The 20,629-nt window shown below is 34.4% G+C and overlaps 1 protein-coding gene across 13 annotated transcripts in view; it reads right to left on the reverse strand.

Moving 5' to 3' along the window:
- Nucleotides 1-20,629, reverse strand: part of LOC135226425 (protein NDRG3-like) — a 392,774-nt gene that overhangs the window by 10,929 nt on the left and 361,216 nt on the right. For 12 of the 13 annotated variants that reach the window (XM_064265978.1, XM_064265966.1, XM_064265968.1 and 9 more), the window contains 7 exons: nt 15,478-15,694; nt 13,867-13,970; nt 12,424-12,565; nt 11,658-11,799; nt 9,990-10,144; nt 9,347-9,463; nt 8,060-8,144 (listed from right to left, as the gene is read on the reverse strand). In XM_064265978.1, the coding sequence (XP_064122048.1) occupies nt 8,060-8,144; nt 9,347-9,463; nt 9,990-10,144; nt 11,658-11,799; nt 12,424-12,565; nt 13,867-13,970; nt 15,478-15,694 (962 nt within the window). Of the gene's footprint in view, nt 1-3,299; nt 3,391-8,059; nt 8,145-9,346; nt 9,464-9,989; nt 10,145-11,657; nt 11,800-12,423; nt 12,566-13,866; nt 13,971-15,477; nt 15,695-20,629 lie in introns of all 13 variants that reach the window. The other variant, XM_064265967.1, reaches the window with a different exon arrangement.

The raw sequence follows: 20,629 nt of genomic DNA on the forward strand, positions 1-20,629 counted from the left end.
CAGACTCGTTTTCCACTTCCTCTTAATATGTTTTTGTCATGAAAATCCATACTACCTATGTTACAAAACACTTGGCTTATTTGCATGAGTTAGGTTCACCCATTACAAACCATGAAACAGAGGAGGAAGTCCAAGTTCAAAAAACAACTGTTACTGAACAGCTATTTAATATATAGTATTTATTTCACTCTTCTCATCAGGAGGGATTTTTTCCACTAGACAAATTTACATTTTATATCTAGTGGGGAATTCCAGAGATATTGGCAGTTTTTTCAGAGAACTTCACAATTCATCAGTAACAGCTGTAGAACATGGAACATATGTAAGAAGAAATTAGGTTCTCTCATTCTTGGAAATACATTTGCATGTAATAATTGTGCAATGTAACCCCTTATCCATACTAAACTGTTAATCATATCTTTCTTAGTGCAATTGTATATAAACAAAAATAGCACTAACTGGCAAAAGTATATTGTTATTTGCATTTTGTAAAAACAAAATTGAAATAACTGGAGCCTAGCAAACACTAAGTGCACTAGCATCACACTTAACACCCATGTACAGTATTAGCATGGATAAACAATCATTAATAAAGCTTCATATATTACACCAAGAACAGAGTTCTTTACTCAGTTCACCTGAAAATCATATACATACTGTACAGTACTTTAGTATAATGAATATCATAATGAATATTACTCTGAGGTGGCCCTTTACAACACTATTTTCCAACCATATAATGAACAGGAGACCTCTAAAAATTATGAACACTGCATGTACAAAGAATGAAAGGTTATGTCTCAGGAAAAACTTTGAAGGTCAGACAGCATCACTATAGATGAAAATGAATAACATTACCCAGGATTAGTACTTTCAAGCCAAGTCTGTCAGAGTAATTTCTAACCCATCAGCACTGGATCATGCCATTATGAGGTAAAAAATTCTAATGTACCAATGTGTTTTAGGATCTGAAATAGAGCATAAGAAAACTTTGGAGGGCGAATACTGTACTTGCAGAGTGAGATAGTAATATGAAAACTGATGTAAAAATGAGCCATCTTAATAGCTTTTGTAGACCTATGGTCAATCAGAATAGTCAAACAAGATATCCATTCACCATTAATACAAATAGAACAAGCATCCATTCAGTATGCATCATTTGCACGTTTTCAAGTTTCAAACATGCATGAAACCTCATCAAAACCACTAACTTTAAGCAAAGACTTCGTTGACAACTATATTTCCTCAATTACTCTTGGTGCTAAGCAAACTGACTAACAGTGCAACAGCTAGTAATTAGTTTGCAAGGCTTCTTACAATTGGATGATGGATGGATGAAGTGCAATTTGCCAGAAATTAGTCAACAATGAAAATAAAAGAATATCAGAGTGACTGGGAGGGAAGAGAAAAAAGGCAAGAAATAAAGAGAATGTGACCAACCAAAATTACTATAGAGCAACAGAAACGAAAAAGCCAACCAAAGGTTGACTTCCTCCACATGCTGGAAAGTCCTACCAAAAACAGGGTTGCCAATTAGGAAGAGAATTATAAATACTGCATTTGTATAAATAAAATAATTAGCATTAAACATTTGCCAACTAAAGCACATTACATATGGATAATGATAAATTAAAATTTTTAGGTTTGATGATGTGACCATTCAGTACAAAGGCAGCAGTGGCTTATATTCTAATCATAAGATTGATGACTATGCAGTCACTCGTTTTTATATCAAAGATGTTTGTTGAAACAATTTCCTCAAAATATAAATAATTAACACATGCTTTTATGTGACTTTTGCCAAAAAGAGGCAGCCTAACGCTTAAGACAATTTCACTCACTAGTACCTACGGTATCAAGAAACCATCATGAAGGAATCAATGCACCAAATGGTTGTTAGAAATATGACTGTTGAAACCTAATATTAATTCAATATTATTACCCTCATTTATAAAATGAGTGTATCACATTAATAACCAGCAAAAACAACTGAAATATTGACATATCAGTCAAATGGGATTCTTGAGGGTGAATTAAGACTAATAACAAGACTTGTGGCATGAAAAATGAGGTGCATGACACCATGGCAATGAGTTTACTGCAGTACTCACTTTTTCAATTATTTCTCTACCCCATAATTCATTCTCAACTTACTACTGATGTTGCAAAAAATCCTAATATACAAATACATGCTAATAGCCTTTACATTTTGGCCCTCATCGCCCAAATAAACTAATTCTGTTCAAGGGAGAAGTTTCTTTTTAAGGGAGTGAATAAGGAGTTTTCTCCATGTACCTAAATCTATTTCCTGACTGTCCAAGATAGAAGTTTCAATGGTTGTTATGTGTATTGTCACCATCTATACTATTTAATGGCTTGTAATGTTCAATGTCATATGGATATGCTAAGTGAAAAAAGTCAAACCACAATTCTGCAAATCACTGTGGGGGTTTGTCAGCATCAAGTACAGTCATCATCAGCTACCGATTAGTTAGCAATTTCAAAGTTTCCACAAATGCTAATTAATAAATTGTAATGAATTCCAAGTCGACAGCTACAGCTGCTTTAAGTTCACTAATGTGTGCATGGCTTTAGAAGTTAATGGCTGGTTAATCAGAAGAGTTCAATAGCTAATTGTTCATTCCTATCAATCACAAGGTACAAAAGATTTGACTGAATAGTGTGGTCTGACAGCCATTTTGAAGTTAGGTAAGCTATTATTAGTAGTTTACCAACTGTTATCTAACAAAATTTAGTTTTTCATGTAAACAAGAAAGCATGTGCTAAATATTTCTTCTACTTTACTTCAGTAAAGTGTAAAGGCTATACTTTTAATTGCAACAGAGCACTGTTGGAATAATCACACCATTCAAAGGGAAGTGGTCCTCACAGATAAAATAGATGTACTAATGCTACTAGCCTATCATTTATCTGTAATTTCAAAAGAATTTATGAGTCATAAAAATCACAGAATAAAATCAGTCAAGTTAAAAAAAAAAAAGATAGCATAAAATCATGAGGTAATGTTTCTAATAAAAAAATCTTGATGGTAAAATTCATCCAAAATTCAGGTTCAAAAGTAGCAAAAGCAACTGGCAACCCTATTAAATATGGCACATATTAAAAAAAAACAAAGAAAGAAAAGAAAGACAGCAACTGCAATAAAGAAACATCAAAGGCAGTTTTGGAGGGGAGGGAAACCATGTACTAAACGGCTATAGGTATGGTGTCATTTTATGAGGCAGCATGACATGTAGTATGGTTAGTTCAAATGCTGCTTCAAATAAACTGAAACTTACACAAAGCTTGTTTTTGATGATGGGTGATGCGTTCAACACGATTTACCTTCTCCAATCGACACAGCAGAAGACCGACGGGACCCACTCACCGCTTTGGGGTCAGGGGAAATTAATGTTTACCATCATGGGACATCAATGTATATATATAGCATAGTTCAACCAATCAATCAAAGCTTTATGAAAACTTTTTTAGCAATGAAATTTTTACAGGACTGCAGTACTGTACTGTACACCTATCTTAATTGACAAGCCTTTGTTCAGTATTAATTCAAGCAAAAGCTCTAAATTACTTGGCAACTGCAGAGATCTTAAGCCAAATTTATCAGTACTGAAGAGACAAGAACCTAGAAGACCAGAATATAAAAAAGATAAAAGATTGTAATAAGAATAAACACCAGCAAACATCCATGTTAAATATTATAGTAAACAGGAACTGCAGAGCATTCTGAAAAAGGCATTACTATAAAAGAACAAAAATAGTGACATAGCTATAGTTCTGAAAAATATGTAACACAGAAAAAGTTGTATTTTTCTGTTCAAAAAGCATTTTGTAACAAGACCAATCCACTCTGACACGCAAACAGCTCTCACATTACCATAAATAAACTGATCATTCAAAATATTCATATGCAACTAGTTTACAAAAAGTCAAAACTTAAAAAAAATTTTTTTGTAACCTACTTAAAGTATTCTGTTGAAGGTAGCCGAGTTAGGTTTAAAAAAATTTGTTCTAACCTACTTCAAGTATTCTGTTCAAAGTAACAGGGAAAGGTTTCCTAATGAATCTCAATCTTGTTACAATATCATCCAAGAGTCCCCTCTTCATTCATGTTCTCCAAAATCAAATGAATTTTGTCATATATGGAAATATGTCACTTTAAAGGCCCTGCATCATCAAAATACTATACTATTGTAGCAAGAATGCTTCTAATCTTCTAACGACCAAACACTATTCACCCTGGGCTCAAAAGGTATTGTGCTGTTTAGATTCTTATCACTGCCATTAAATTACTAAAAAAGTAAAAATTCCTGTCACAAAAGATTAACTGTAATTCATTACTAAAAGTATTTGAATATTTAGTACCAATATTTCCAAATTAATCTTCAATGCACAATTATTGATGGATTTGTTTTGATGTCTGGAGTGTTTTGTCGCTTACTACTGATAAATTCTCATCCATGAAAACAATAAACCTGCCCTGCTGACAGACCTAATGATGAGCATCAAGAATATGAAAAGGAGCCATTCACTTGCAAAAAATTGTAATGTGCTCTTTTAAGCAATTTTTGAGAAGAGTACATAAACATGAATATAATTTGAGAATAAAACAATCCAGTTCATATGACAAGAACTATCAAAGTTTGCAATAAAAAATTCAGTCATTACTCTTCAGACAATACAAAGCAAAATAAAACAGCAATTAATATTTGAATGCTAAAGTGGATTGAACATACTAAAGAGGAGTCCAAGAGTAAATGTATACAATTTAAAACCTAGAAGTTAATACCCTAGCATCAAAAGAGAGAGACAAGCTTACAGCAAAGCAAACATCACTGCATACGCACACATTCATATAAAACAAACAGTACTGCATACACAGCCAACTTCTAGAAATAGCAAGTGGGGCACCAGGGTTAGTTACTTATCCACATGAATACTGAATAATAAGGTCAATCCTTACAATTCATAGTTGTACTCAATTCTCATATAAGAGCACAACTTTATAATCCAGAACTTTTTGAACCTAAATAAGAAAACTTTATACACAGTACGAAATGAGACACTTTCCATACCATCCATATGTTTAACACTGCAATCAGTCAAAACCTGTTTTTATTTGCGAGTAGTATAACGTGTTAATGTTTGAAACAATGTATTTACAACTATTTGGTTGTAATTACACCTTTAATACTCAATGGATTACCTAGAGACTCTGCACTGCATACTACCAGTGATATCCTCTGCAAGTACCAGGGGATAATTTGAAAAAATATACTGTATATGAAAACCATGAGGAAAGCAAACCATTTGTAACTTTTGAACATGCACAGTATCCTTTGAGAGGACTGAACATTGAAGTACAGAACAACTCAAGCAGTCATACCTTGCAAGAAAGAAATATTGGATTGCAAATTTACTACCTTCATAAAAAAAAAACCTAGTAAAAATGAATCCAGTTATGCCTGCACCCATGGGTTAATTCAACCTACAAGATTCATACTGCACAAATATCAGACTAAAGTCAAGTCATAAAACAGAACCACAGCATGGCAAAAGTAAGGATCACAATTCAAAACTTCCAAGGATTAACAAAAATCATCTAGCTACATTTTTCATAACCTCGTTGAAGACCCACATCAACATCTGACTTGTTCTCCTAAAAAAAGGTTTCTTTATCATATGATCCTAAAAATTAAAACTACAAGCTATAAAGATCAGATCAAAATCCCCAAACAATACTTAAACTAAATACTTCTCATATCTCTAAGTGAATGGGATTAAGTTCCAGTAATAGAACTGTTTAGTTTTTCAAAAATTTTTCTTACAAAACCAATATTTCTAGTTAGGTTACCTATGTGATCTTTGAAGGTCTCTAATACAAGAGTCTTTTGTTTAATAGACATAAGGAAATTACCAGTGACTTAGCAAAAGTGCATATAAACCTCAGTGTCCAAAACAGCTGCCTCACTTTTTGTGTAGTCTGACCTATTGGTTACAATGAGTCGCAAGGCTGAGAAGAAGCACTTTGTATCAATCTTTGATTTGCAAGAAACTTATTAAAACTGTGGGTTTGTGACACCAAAAGCCCACTACTATAACTAGCTGAAATCTTATTTTAGGTAGGAAAGATTAAGCTGGTAAATGTCCTAGAATTAAAATGAACACTTCTTAATAACTAGCACCCTCAAAGGAGGGAAAGACTAGTTCTTAACCACTCTAGTAAAATAAGGAGATGAATTACATAACTTATGTAACTTTAGTCATTTACACTAAGGCAATCTGGGAAATTCAATGGGCTGTGTACTGCATCACAATCATGAGAAATGGGAATTAACTACTGGGAATTCTCAGACCTGTGTGCCCTTAGGTAATAGTACCATTCTTCTGACTATTAAACAAAAGACTGAAGCATCTGGAATATTAAAAGACCATTTATGTGGGCTTATTTATAAAGAATGGGCTTAATATGAAGCATATTTTAAAATTTAAGTGTAACCTTCACAAAACTTCTTAAATCAAACATAGCAACCCATAAGTATTTACCCTGTGCAATGAAAGGTCTTTTTATGTCAGTTTACATCAACTCTAAAAACACATCTATCTATGTTTGCCACTGAAAAAGTGTATTTAATTACAGTTACAATGCTAAGTATTTAAAACAAATAACATATTCCACATATTCTATTTACTTTAAAATTATGCCAGATGTAAGGTAAATAGTAAAAGAATAGAAATAAACCAATACAGAAATGATGAACCAAAAATGATACATACTACATTACAATACGGTCAGATGCTGAACCACCTTTGTGAGAACTTAAAAGGTAAATAATAATAAATGAGACAGGGACCTTATTTTCATATTCATTAGTACTGTGCAGCATCAATACCACTAAAATTATAAACTCAAAATACGTAATAATAATAATAAAAAAAGTGTAAGTGGCTACCTGATACTAAACATTGCAACAGTTCTTATACCTCACCTCTATTTTATAGGCATTCTAATTACAGTAATGCATTGCAGTAAAATTTATGAGAATTTAAATGTTACTAACAATCAGCTATGTAGGAAATAAATAGCAATACAAAAACCTACGTAACACGGTCATAACCTACAAGTACAAAGACGGCATGCTCCTGCAATACCAAACAGTATTCCATTAAACACTTTTCTTCCAAAACAACAGCATAAAAGTGCTAACTGTACTGCACAATTTCTGCACTCTTGCTCTATATGCATTAAGTATATTATACCAATACAAAATATAATAGCAACAAATTCCCACTTCAGTGTTAGTCCAGCACTCAAGTTTTATCTCTAGTACCCATGCCATAATCAGTGATATATCCATTGCTCTAACCTCTTTGCTCCCCAATAACAATAGCAGTTGTGAACTAGAACACAACAGCCAAGGCAAAGAATTTTTTTTCAATTGGAATGTACCTGTTAAAGGGTACACAAAAAAAAAGGGAGGTTTAAGGATTCCAAAAATATGAATAAATATTGTACTACTGCAATATGTAATATAAAGCCACTTTTTGATAAATTTAAGCTTGCATTATTACTTATCCTTTACCAAAACTGGGAAAACAAACTTTAGAGTGGTATTCCTAGTGTTCTCAACCCCAGGGCTTCAGTGACATGTGACATACCCTGAGATAACAAGCAAACTTTAATACTGGACTAACATAAAAAATGGAGGTTTGATGGTCGTAATGCATTGATAAAATAAGCATTAAGTATGCAATGTCTATATAACATGACGAAGCCTTGGATGAACTGCTAGGGGTAAGAGGAGAGAGAAATACGTACATTACATGAATGACAGAGGCCAAACCTTATTATATTGGTAAATTTTTATCTTCTTGGTCTACTAGGTTTTTAAAATGATACGTAATTATAATAAAATTAAAAATATAAAAAACAGATGCAATTGTACAATACTAGCATTTTGCAAGGAGGTCCCCCATCATTACCTGCTCAATTATAAAAACAGCAAATCAAAATCCAACAAACCATGAACAAAATTCTTACCATAGCCCTGACCCTGGAGGAAGAGACGGAAAGCTTCTACGACTTTGCCTGGGGCTTCATCAATGACGAGTCCGCAATCCTGGATCTAGAGGAAAAATTCACTTAGTGGATTACCATCAGCAAATGAGAATTAAAATAAATTGTTTAATTTTCTAAAAGAAAAACTAATTACTGATGACTAAAAATGGCAGAAATCCACTTCATAATAGAGTGAACCTATCATTCCAGTATCAAATATGGAAAACAATAGGCAAAATATGACATTTTCATGATAAAATAACTTTTTGTATATACACTTACCCAGCAACTAAATAGCTATAGTTAGAAACTATAGCTATTTAATTACTGGGTAAGTTGCATATACAAAATTCATAATTTACAAACTAATAGAATATGCTGTTGTACTGACTTGTGAAAGTCTTCTTTCACAAGACCTGTTTCTTTCTTCTCAGTGTCAATTAAAGATAGTGCAGTCAACTTCTACATACATCTGTAACATTTTCTTTGGTACAGTACTACAATGGTAAAAAATTAAGGTTACATATACTAACTGGGAATTCTGAATATGCATTAAGTATGCTTGAACATGTCTTGTACTTTGGATCACAAGACAAATAAAACATTTCTGGAATAGTTTTCTGAACAATGTGCAGCAGTAATTGTGGTCTTTAAATCTGTATTTAGCCCAGACTACTATATGATGAAATTAAGTGAGATACAATAATTGAAGTAGTCTACATCAGCCACATAAAAGCTGCACTGAATACTTGTTTCATAAAACACTGTTTATATCAAATGAAATAGTTTAACCAGACCATCAATTTAAAATCTAGTCTCACCAAGCTATACTTAATAAACTACAACTTCTAGAAATTTACCAGTTACATAAAATGAAGATGTTGAGGATTCCAAGGGTTTCTTTAAGCAGATCTGTCTTCAAGACTATAACTGTTTTATCCAGATGTGCCTAATATAAATATGTTATTGTCATGATACAATAAAGTTTTATGCATACTTACCTGGCAGATATATACTTAGCTATGGACGACGGAGTCTATAGCTAAGTATATATCTGACAGGTAAGTTGAATGCATAAAAATGTAATTTTAAATGTTCTGCAATATTTGCATTTTAGGACTGAGTTGTGGGTTGATTCCTCAAATACCCACGGGTCTTAAAAAAAAAAAAAGTGACCAATCCAAAAAAGGATAAACCTGAAATACTCTGGTGAACTTTTGCACAGGGTAGATTAATTTTCCCTATAAGTTACTTCTCTTCTTTACTAACCTTCATCCAAGTAGTTAAAGTGGGGTCAAGACGTCCATTGAAAGTAACTGTGTCATCTACATGAGGAGAAAAGTTAGCAGTGATGTTGAGTACCTGACAACGGATCATTCGCACATCCTGGAGAAAAGAGGGGATGAACGAAGACTTCTTAATATGAAAGTCACTATACAAGCACCAATTTTTTAAAGAATAAGACAAGGTCCAACAAATACCACCTTAATACTGAAGCAAAGACCTTATACTTTTAGCCTACCTTTGCAATTCTCAAAGGTTTAAAACCTTTGTCCTTACCCCTACAATTGACAACATTTTATGAAACACCAATGAAAGAAAAAAAAATACCTGATGTTATCACCCTTCTCCCTGACAAGCTGGAAACCTTGTGTTAAATTATTTTTTCAATTAACTTGAAAAATAAAGAACAATTCTATCGTATGTACATACTACTATGTAAAAAATTTCAGAGCCAAGTCATACAAACATTAGGGTTTTTCTAAAATTCCTGAAGACATGCGTAGTATCTGGATGTCAAATAAATTATTAAACAATCTGATACAACCATAAACCTGATAATTAAATAATCAATATTAAACCTCTTATCCACTTAATCTACCCTTTCTCACTCAAAGAGAAATTCATTTACCTTCTTCTTGTTGGGATCAAGCTCTCGTACAATGTTAAGATCAGTACGTCTAATGTATGAATCAACAAGTAGGCCCAAATTAGTTGCATTCAGAGCTTTTTCAAAGTGTTGTCTGTAAACTGCCACCAAGTCTTGATTGCATTCTTCCACTTTGCCTATAAAATAAAGTAAAAATTTTATGAACTGACAATTTTTACACAAAAGGGAAAATGTTCCATTCCCAAAAATGAACAGGAGAGCATAAAACACAAATGAAAAATATTATACCATGAAAAATAACTACAATATCTTTGACACTAGGAATTATAATAAAATCACTGTGTACTGGAATGCAAAAAAATAATTCAAGAATATTCATCCATTCGAGAGTTCACAAAAGATACAAAAACCACTACAATTCAGTCTTGCAGAAAATAAATTCTATTAACTTTTCATTACAGGAAAAACACAACCAATCATCAACAGTGACCCAATAACAATACATAAGCTGTATTGAGACAAATCCGGCTTTTCAGACTCGTATTATTTTCCAAGCTTATAAAAACAATTATGAAAATAGCAGTCGAAGTGAAAAATGTATAGAAATTGGTAAAGGCAGTTTCTAATTAGTTTCCCAGAGTGTTTAAGGCATATGTAACAGTCCCTTACAGAAGACTATCTTGCAATTTTTGTTTTGTTTGTTCAAATGTCATCTATAGAAATTAAAAAAGGGGAAAATATTTTTATGTTAGGTAGCACTAGGGGATGGTTCTGATTCATCTTCCCCAAAAGCTGGGTTTGTTCAAATGTACTATCATAATCTTTACCAATTTTACCTGACTTTCTATAGCAATAAAAGATAAAACAATAAAATATCGCAGAAATTTACTATATACGCACTTTTAAATGAAAAAAAGTAGTGCATATTCAATTTTACAGGAAAATATTTATCAAGGAAGGTAAGGCAATTTCTGTTTTTTTCCAAGTTCAACAGGTCCTGAATTATTTGTTTTTGCTGTTTTCCTTTTTAAGCATAATACAAACAATATAAATATTCAACCTCAAAACGAGACCAGAATCAACATTACATCATGAAACATTTCATCAAGCTCTAAAAGGAAATTACGTATTGCCAAGTTCATAAGTGGGAAATCAAAACAAACTACTGCACTACATACAAGTTTTAGACTCCCCTGGAATCTCATAAGGATAATGTCTGCTAAATTCCAAACCACTCAGTAAAATTATGAAATCTAATTACTCTTTCCATTAATATTCCTTTAATAATAAAGTCTTAATACAGTGACAACATATGTTCCAGTATAAAAATGTCAACGGCAATAGGGCTTAACATTTTCTGGGGTTTTCATGGTGGCACTAAATGATTTGTTAATTGACGTAACCTCAGTGCTACGGAGTCAGTGCTTTCAGCTCCTGTGTAACCATCTTCTGATTAATGTATTAATAATCTTAGTTAAATGTTACATTGCACTTCCATTAAATCCACCAATTTTAATACATTTTCCCCATTCTCTGTTGTTACCTGTGTGGGACCCAGTCTTGTCAGATGCCAGTTCAATTTGACAGTAAATGATAAGCCTTGTGCAGTCACACACTAGCAAATCATTATTTCCTCACCCTTTTTTCAGTCATAGCTTCTTATTTAATGAACATGACCCTTTCACTTACCAAAGTGATGCCACATGAGGTAGTCCACAGTGCCAGTGGTCATGGTGCCCGATCGAAGATGTCGAATGTTAAGCTTCTGGTATCCCCATTCAATCCAACCAGCTTGTGTAGATGAGCAGTTCACTAAGACCAAAGCATCAACCTGTGAATACAAATAAACTTGAGGGTAAAAAAAATTTGGTAACCGAGGATGATACCTGATACATTCCAATCTATATAATCTCACGGCAACATATGAGAATACTACATACTAATGATAATACCAAAGGAAGACATTTGCAAACATTACTAAATGAAAATATAAAACACAGGCAGTTCCCGGTTATCAGCAGGTGCCCCGTTCAGACGGGTTTGATGATAAGTGAAAATCATCATTAACCAAAACTCAGCAATTTACAGGGGTTCGCGCATAATTATTATTGGCAACAATAACCAGAAATCTAAAAACCTCCAATTTTATAATGCTAGACAAGTGCTGTAAAACCAGATTACCATTAACCAAGCCTGCAGATACCTGGGAATTGTCTGGAATTTGGTATAAATTATCATAATGTGGAAATTTAAATATTGGCAAGTATTATTACATTGGAAATGTTTAAGAAAATTTTGAGGGGAAAACCAATCACACCAACATTTTAGTTCACATGTGGGCCTTGAAATAATAAATTTACAATATACTTTAGACATTTGACCAAAACTACCAAAAAGTCCTTAACAATAAGGTAAGAAAGAAACTAAAATTCACATTGCTCCCATAATAACTTACGTCATTTGGATATTTGATTGCATATCGTCCAAGCACATTGGCTCCAAGACCCACACCAAAACCAATAAAGCTACGTATATGAAAATGATTCTTGACACAAGTGACTGTTTCGGAGAGCTCTTCAATGGTAGGATAAACATACCTGAAAAGATCAATAAAGTATATATCAGTAAATGAGTTTCACAACAGTTACACACATGATTAATGGTAAACATAGAATTGCATAGTTGCTAGAAGTGTCCATAAAATTAGTCCTACCCTTTTCCCTCTAAGTCAAGAAATATCAAGGTACAACAAATTTAAACATGTTTACAAAGCGAAGAGTTTATTTGTCTATTAATTTGTTTCCAGTTCTGCTACTGTACTTTATAATTTTATTAGATGGAAACAATCTAAAAGATGTGTTTGGTGGATCTTGAAAAGGCATATGACAGGGTACCAATAAAGAGGAGTCTATTGGTGCTTGAGAAAAAGAGGAGTACCAGAGAAGTGGGTAAGGTTAGTGAAGATTATGTATGAGAGGGCAAGAACCACTGTAAAGACAAACTATGGGGAGACTGAGGCATTCCCTGCAGAGGCTGGCCTCCAACAGGGATCAGCTAAGAGTCCATTCTTGTTTCTTGTCGTTATAGACACTGACATCAGAATTAAGGAACAATGAAGAACTGTGGGAACTGATGCTTGCTGATGATTTAGTCATTATAAGACAGAAGAAGAACTGCAAGAAAGGTTTTTAGCATGGAAGGGAGCTCTAAAAGAAAGGAAAGGAATAAAAGTGATCATTAGAATGACAAGAGGTATGATTAGTAGTAGAGAAGTACTACATGAAGTAAACATTCAAGTGGAAGATGGTACAGTGCTAAAGCACAACAATGAGTTTAACTACTTGGGATCAATAACAAGAGAGGAGGGAGGTACTGAGAAAGCACTGGGACAGAGTGAAAGAAGCATGGCAAAAACGGAGAAAGGAAACTGGGGTCGTTTTAGACAAAATACCAGTAAGGCTCAAAATGAAGATTTATAAGACAGTTATCAGGCACATACTATTAAATAGGGCAGAAACTTGAGCACTTAAGAGGAAAAAGGAGGGACTGTTGGAAAGAACACAGATGAGGATGGTGAGATAGATTGTTGGCATATCACTACTGGGAAGGAGGGACAGTTAAGATATAAGAATAATATGTGGTATATGTAATGGCAAACATTCATCAGCTAAGTCAATCAACTGAACAGAGAGAGCTAATCAGCAATGATAAGCATAAGTACAAAGACAAAACTGGTAGGTGCTAAAAGAGACAAAACGTATTTCTATTCATTTAAAAAAATGTCTCCCAAGACCCAGCTGATTTTTTCTTATCCGCATACTGTACTTCACTGAACTTCAAAACAAAACAGGTAGCTTGGTTTGGATTTGTAGAATATTATACAGGTACCAAAACTTACCCTTCAGGAAGTGTATGAGCTCCCTCTTCCTGACCTGGTGCATTTATGTGTACAACGCAGAAATTTGAGAGAATGTTTCGCATTTCTGGATATGAGAAGAATGCCTGAAAGAAAAAAGAATGTGAATCAGCCTTCTCTCAAGTTTCTTCAGGTAAATAACTTTGAGAGAAAAAAAAAAAAAAAAAAAAAATACATAACACTCTACACTCAATTGGTGTTAGCTGTCTTTGTACTATGTATAGTGTGGAAAATATTAAAAACTATAAAGCAATGGACAATGCATTATGTATTTTGATTTAGGGAACACTGAATTATACAACCAACAAACATAATACCCGAGTTTGGCGTCATACCTTCTGAATCAGACACATTTCTACTAATTATCAGAAAATAAGGTTTACTGGAGAACAGACATTACCCAGGTATATGTTCATAACTCTGTAAAAGACATTACCAGGGCCCACACACAACTACTGAAAAACCAAGCGCCATCCAACTGCCGACAGATTTTATGTGATCACCTCCACTAAAGCAATACATAACCTGAGTGACATTATTTCAGTGCACCACTTGCTAGTTGTTGGATTGTAGAATTTTCAATTCATGGATCTTGAAGCATATTCAAATGGCTGCATATATAATACAAGGACTTACAAAAGGCAAGGGTTTAAATCCTATAAGTAAACCTTAACATGCACTATCACCACTCAAGACCTCTTTCTCACTCCCCATTAGTAACTCGAGGTCCAAAATTCCCATGTTCTTCAACTTCCTTACACATGCAACTACCAAGGCAAGTTTCATACTTTCGAACATTGTGGGGATAGTCATGCTAGATACTTATATGAAGTTTTTGACAAATATGACGCCTAAATAAGTTCTAAGAAAACAAAACCATTCTTCTTATGAAATGCTCACACTACATAACTAACGTTTAAACCCCAACACATACTAAGTATAAATTTACAGTCACACATCAAGGCAATATATATTCTTCTGTCATTCAGGAAAGAGAAGCTGCATTTACTTACAATAAAATCTTAAAAGGAGAGAGAGGCAAATGAAAGCATACAATATAACATGAAGTACACAGTATTGTTAACTGATACACAAAAGTACTCTGGTAAGTGAACTATACTCTAATAAAACTGAGTTTACAGAGCAGTGATGTAGCTTGGTAAAGTACTTATTCAAAACATTATGGGCAGAGATAACAGTATAACAAATATATGGTCGTGTCTGTGTAATGACCAGAAGCAATTAAAATTACACACACACTATCTTTTTTATACACAAGATGACCTACGACTGGGTGAATTTCTGGTTGGGTTCATTTGTTTCTTTCTTTGCAGGATTATCCAAAAGTTACAGCCTAGAAACTACTTGAAAGACAAATTCAGCTGGACTCCATCAAAATGATACCTTAAATGCCTCTAAAACCTTCAATTTTCATCAAATTACTACAAAATAGGTCAGAAGCAACAGGACATCATGCTACCTGGGAAATTGGGGAAAGAATGAAGCCATGATGTTTAATTCAATGTGAGCAATCTTTAAAAAAAAAAGTACTGTATGAATAGTATATACAAAGGCCATACACTCATATCATACCTGGAAATTTGTAACATGGTTAAGACCAAGATCATGGTAAGTGAGAATTACAGGTTTGGATGAATCCCCAGCAACGGCAACAACAATGGGCCCATGCTGGGTTTCAATGGTCTCCTTCACTCCAGACGATCCATCCTCACTTAAACTACGAGAATTGGCAACAGACAACTGTACATGTCGAAGCTCAACATCATCAAGGGCATCGCTGGGCATTGTCCTGGAAAGATAAAACAATCTTAGTACATCTATCAAGAAGCTTTCATTGTGAAAAATAAAGAACTCATCATTCATTTCAAAAATAAAAAGGGCCACCTTGAATGAATGAGTGAATCATGAAATTTAGTCTAAAACTAAGCACTGAAGCAGTGGAGCACTTTTAGCCATTCAGAGCTTATGGTATTGAAAAGAGAATGGTCAGAGCAAAAACAGACGCCCAGGGCAAAAAACAATATTTACTTAATTTACTTTACTAATCATGCTAGGTAACAGCTACAGAAGCTAGCGAGTTTGCTAGCACAAGAAAAAAAATTAGATATGGTGGCTTATCATTTTGTTGGCCTTTGCTATTTTAGGCCTCAATTCATGCTAACAAATGGTTACACGCAAACTATATTACATTGAGTGTTAACAAAATGAAGTACTGAGATGGCTGTAACTGGGTACTGGGATAAAAGGTTTCCTAATGAAAGGTGGTGTGAAACCCAAGTGTTCACATGCTGACCAAATATTTTTTAATTAGTAATAAGGAACTCAAGTTTAACCAATACTTTTATCACAATCCATTTCCCTCATCTCAAATATCTCTACTTCCAATTAAACGTTCTTGTAATTAACTGAATCTTCCTCATAATATGGAACGCAAGCAACACCGTTTTTATAAAGTTTACGATGGTCAGACTAGAACTTACGTTTTAATTCTGCACAAACCTTTCTCTACTTGACTGGGCCTAGGTTAGGTCAGGTCAGGTTCTGGCAAAATACATTAGCTTATGGAAGATAAGGTCAAGTTCCATCCCCATATTTTACTCATGATATAGAGTTTTCTACATTATACCTATTAGGTAAGAACCCGATGGCCTAGGTTAAGATGTGGTAAGACGGTAACACAAAAATGTATTCCTGCAATTGGCCTTGTAACACACTTGTCCTTTATAATGTGGTTTGTAATCAGTAATGAGAAATGCATCTTGTATCATTCATGTTGGTGCAATTAAATTGTTTATGGTGCCTTTCCCCCTTTAAATTCTGCTCCCCACCCGGTTACACCATAACCACTAATTTTTAAGAGTGGTTTGCATCAACTAATGGTCACACATGCCTAAAGTGTTATGAGAGGTTAGAAAATATAAACATTGTATTTGGCAAAAGATTAAGAGTATCATGACATGAATAAGTTTTAATCATGGGGTGCAAAGAAAAACAAATCAAGGTAGGTATTGCCAGAGAAATAGGTATTTATCATCCTGGTACTCAATATGGTTACACGTAGGTACAAAAGGTACGTCCATAGACCTAGGTACATGACTTGAATGCAGCAAAATCCTAAGTCAGGAGGTCAAGTTACGTTGTCTTTATCTACTTTTATGAAAGCTTTCACCTCTGGTCCAGTTACAAAGAAACGTTCTCAACTTATAGGTAGTTACAAAATACATCCAAAAGATGTCTAATCAATTCAACACCTGGACTTGTTAAGCTACTATGTTCTCATTTTAACTACGATTATCTTGCAAAATATCGACCCACGAGATGCCATCCTTGGTCTTCTAGGTTATACATACCGATAAAACATGTTTAAATGAAAAAATGTCGATTTGTCACAGTAAAAAAAGGGGCAGAGCAACGTAATTGTGTCACAGTTTCACTGACGAAACACCAGAGTTAGCGTAGTGTTACGTTACATGATGATCTTCACTTCCGCTCTAGACAGATACGAAGACCAGCAGTCGACAAACCAAAACATCACAGCATGGACGACGATGAAAGTACCGTTTGTTCTACCGTGAAATCTATCTAACTACATTTACTGACAGTTTACTAAACTTTTAACGGGTTAAAACGATTTTATATACTTTTTAACTTGAAAGCTTAATTAATTGTGGAAATAATCCACTCCTAATTTGTAAAACTACGTGGCATATGGCGTGTATTTTATATATGTAACCACTGACAAACACCACCAAAGACGCAGACGAAGCTTGGCGGAGTTAATGTAATGACATTTCATGATACACCTCGTCCTGCTTTTCTACTGTCATCACACCATAATAATAATAATAATAATAATAATAATAATAATCTTTATTTCAGCTCAGGGCCTTATACATGGAATATACAAAATACAGACAGAAACATATACAATCTAGATACATGAGACATTAAAAAAATATATTATTTAGCGTTCGACGTCTTATTTCGCTTTCTTCTACATATATCTAATGCATTAGCTTTCATGAGTCTTTTAAATAATATGTATTCACAAACCTCGATTCTCATAACTAATAATTCAATAGCCTCAACATTATACACGACTTTTTGTATTCAAGCTGTATTCTTATTACATTATAAAGATTCGCGATAAAAAGTTGATGACTAAAGTAAAAGTGGGAATAAATGACATACGAGAGTAGTGAACGATTGCACTTTCACAAGTCATTATACAGTTAGCTACTTCGCTGATTCATAGTTAACCTGTACCATTTGCCACCTAAGCAGAAGTTACGAAACAGCGCTGTCTTCTGATTCTCTTCTGCAACACATTCCCTCCACAACTACTTCTTCAAACAGTTATACGAATGATCAGGGGAACGCTAATAACGCCAATCAACTAACTGCTTTTGAGAGTAGCTGCCAGTCATTAACGACTTATGCATCAAAATGGTTTTAGTTTGTTGATGTTGAACACAAAACATTTTGTTCTTGAGGGTGAGTTTTTATTGAGAGACTATCCTTTGCCAACAAGTGAATTAGCCTTTTCAGTTCAGTACAATAATAACCGATTTCAGTACCTTTAAAACGTAGATATGAACGTTTTCAGTCTCAACCCAGGTCGCTTTCACATAGGACCATTGTCATTGTCATTTCTTAATGTTATATAAGAAACATTCATGTTTATAAACACAAAAACTAAAAATCTTCTACTATAGTCGAAGGTGTGCTCATTTTTCGACAGGAAATGACAACACTCCAGCGATCGACTATGACTAACCCAAGATGCCAAGCCTTTCTGTATTAATGTGTCATTTCTCGTGAATACCAAATAGTACAAGTGTTATCAGTTACTCTTAGCTCATTTTCTTTGTTGCTTATGAAAAGACTTTTGTTACAAATGATGCACAATAGCATTCCGAGCCAAGACTGTGGAGTATATGAGGGTGCAATGTTTTGGATGGCTTCTGTGATAAATATTAAATGATATTCAGAGGTATGGTGTTATGTTGGGCCATCTACCTATCACATCTAGGCAAAGATGGCTGTGCTTTGAGATCGTTTTTAAGAGATGAAATAAGCATCCATACTTAGTACTACTTCCTACTGATATCCAGTGTTTCGTTACTATCGTTTTGACAATTACTATAACCAAATGCTTCTAAGCATAACACTATACTAAGCATCTTCGTTCCTACAGAACGTCGTTTCTGTACTAAAGTCATTCATGTCTGCACGACTCTGCTGATTGTTTTCAAAGCTTCATTTTTCTGGGTCACTTACTTTGGGAATTCTCAGTCAGCATCAAGTCCGTCTTTGTTAGACTTATATAACATTTAGGGCAGCGCTGAGGCCAATGAACTTAACGTCAACAAACCCCCTTTCCTCCCTCCCGACTCCCAACAAATGAAATTCCTGTAAGAGCTCAAAAATCCTGTGGCTGTTTCCAGTGAAGAAGCTGAGAGCCAATATTTTGTTAGCAGGAGTTTAGCCTTTGCACATTTCGCGGCTGATTAAATCAGCTCTGAATCACCACTAGAACGTGATGGCGTGCCTCTCGCACATCTTGCAAAGCGCAGTCAGGTCATGCCCGTCCTAGATTGCCCTGCATTTGTTATGAAGTGCTGAAACGGGACCAACTGCTTGTTTAAGTCCGTTTTTTTTCGCAAGCGGGATGCGACGAACGACGGCGATATGAAGGTCAACGGAGAGTCCAATTCAAATGTGTAACGTCAAGGGATTGGGAAACACGAGTGAAGGGGAGAATGCGAGGGCACTTTCTCTCTCTCTCTCTCTCTCTCTCTCTCTCTCTCTCTCCCTCTCTCTCTCTCTCCTCTCATCTCTCAGTATAATATCTCTCTTATTATATAATATTATATATATATATATATATATTATCTATATATATATATATATATATATATATATAGATATATATATATATATATATCTTGTTTCCAGTATGAAACATTCATTTGCAGACCCAGGACGTTACTGTTCAGTCTCAGAGGAGTTCTTCAGTCCCTCTTGTTCCACTTTCAAACATGACGATATAGAGGCAACGCATCTTCGGCTATGTTGTGGACGACCAACCCTAAGGCAAAGCAGCCAATCGTCAATGGATGAACGATAATCTCCACAGTATTGTACTTCGAACACACAATTCTGAACTTCCTGCGTGACTGTTACCTCCCAAAACCGGCATGAACCGGATGAACATCTAAATTTCCATTGTCTTGGACACGAACCAATGACGTTCGATATTTTCTGTCTTTGTTTTGGCCAGGTTTTATAGGAAGGTGGGTTATCATGTTCAATGACTCGATATTTCAGATTTCACCTTCCTTGAACTACTGTCAAACTAGAGTGTAATAGTAATATGATTGCTATTATGTCTGTTACCATAAAAGAAATTTTACACAGAATAGAGTTGCTTGGCTCTCGTACGCACTCAAGTTATATTTTTCAGTCTACGCTTGCAAATATAAATATAAAATAGGGGACCACTCATCGGGCAACGAGCATATTCAGCATGTAACGTATCAATGTGTAAGAATGTGTCTGCATCCATACAATCTTAGGAACAAAGTTAGTAACTAAACTCGCATTAAGGTGATAAACATTTTGTTCAATAGCTTAACAATGTAACAACAGAGAGAGAGAGAGAGAGAGAGAGAGAGAGAGAGAGAGAGAGAGAGAGAGAGAGAAGAGAGAGAGAGAGAGAGAG

The sequence above is a fragment of the Macrobrachium nipponense genome, chromosome 14 (assembly GCF_015104395.2).
Source record: "Macrobrachium nipponense isolate FS-2020 chromosome 14, ASM1510439v2, whole genome shotgun sequence".
Classification (NCBI taxonomy): domain Eukaryota; kingdom Metazoa; phylum Arthropoda; class Malacostraca; order Decapoda; family Palaemonidae; genus Macrobrachium; species Macrobrachium nipponense.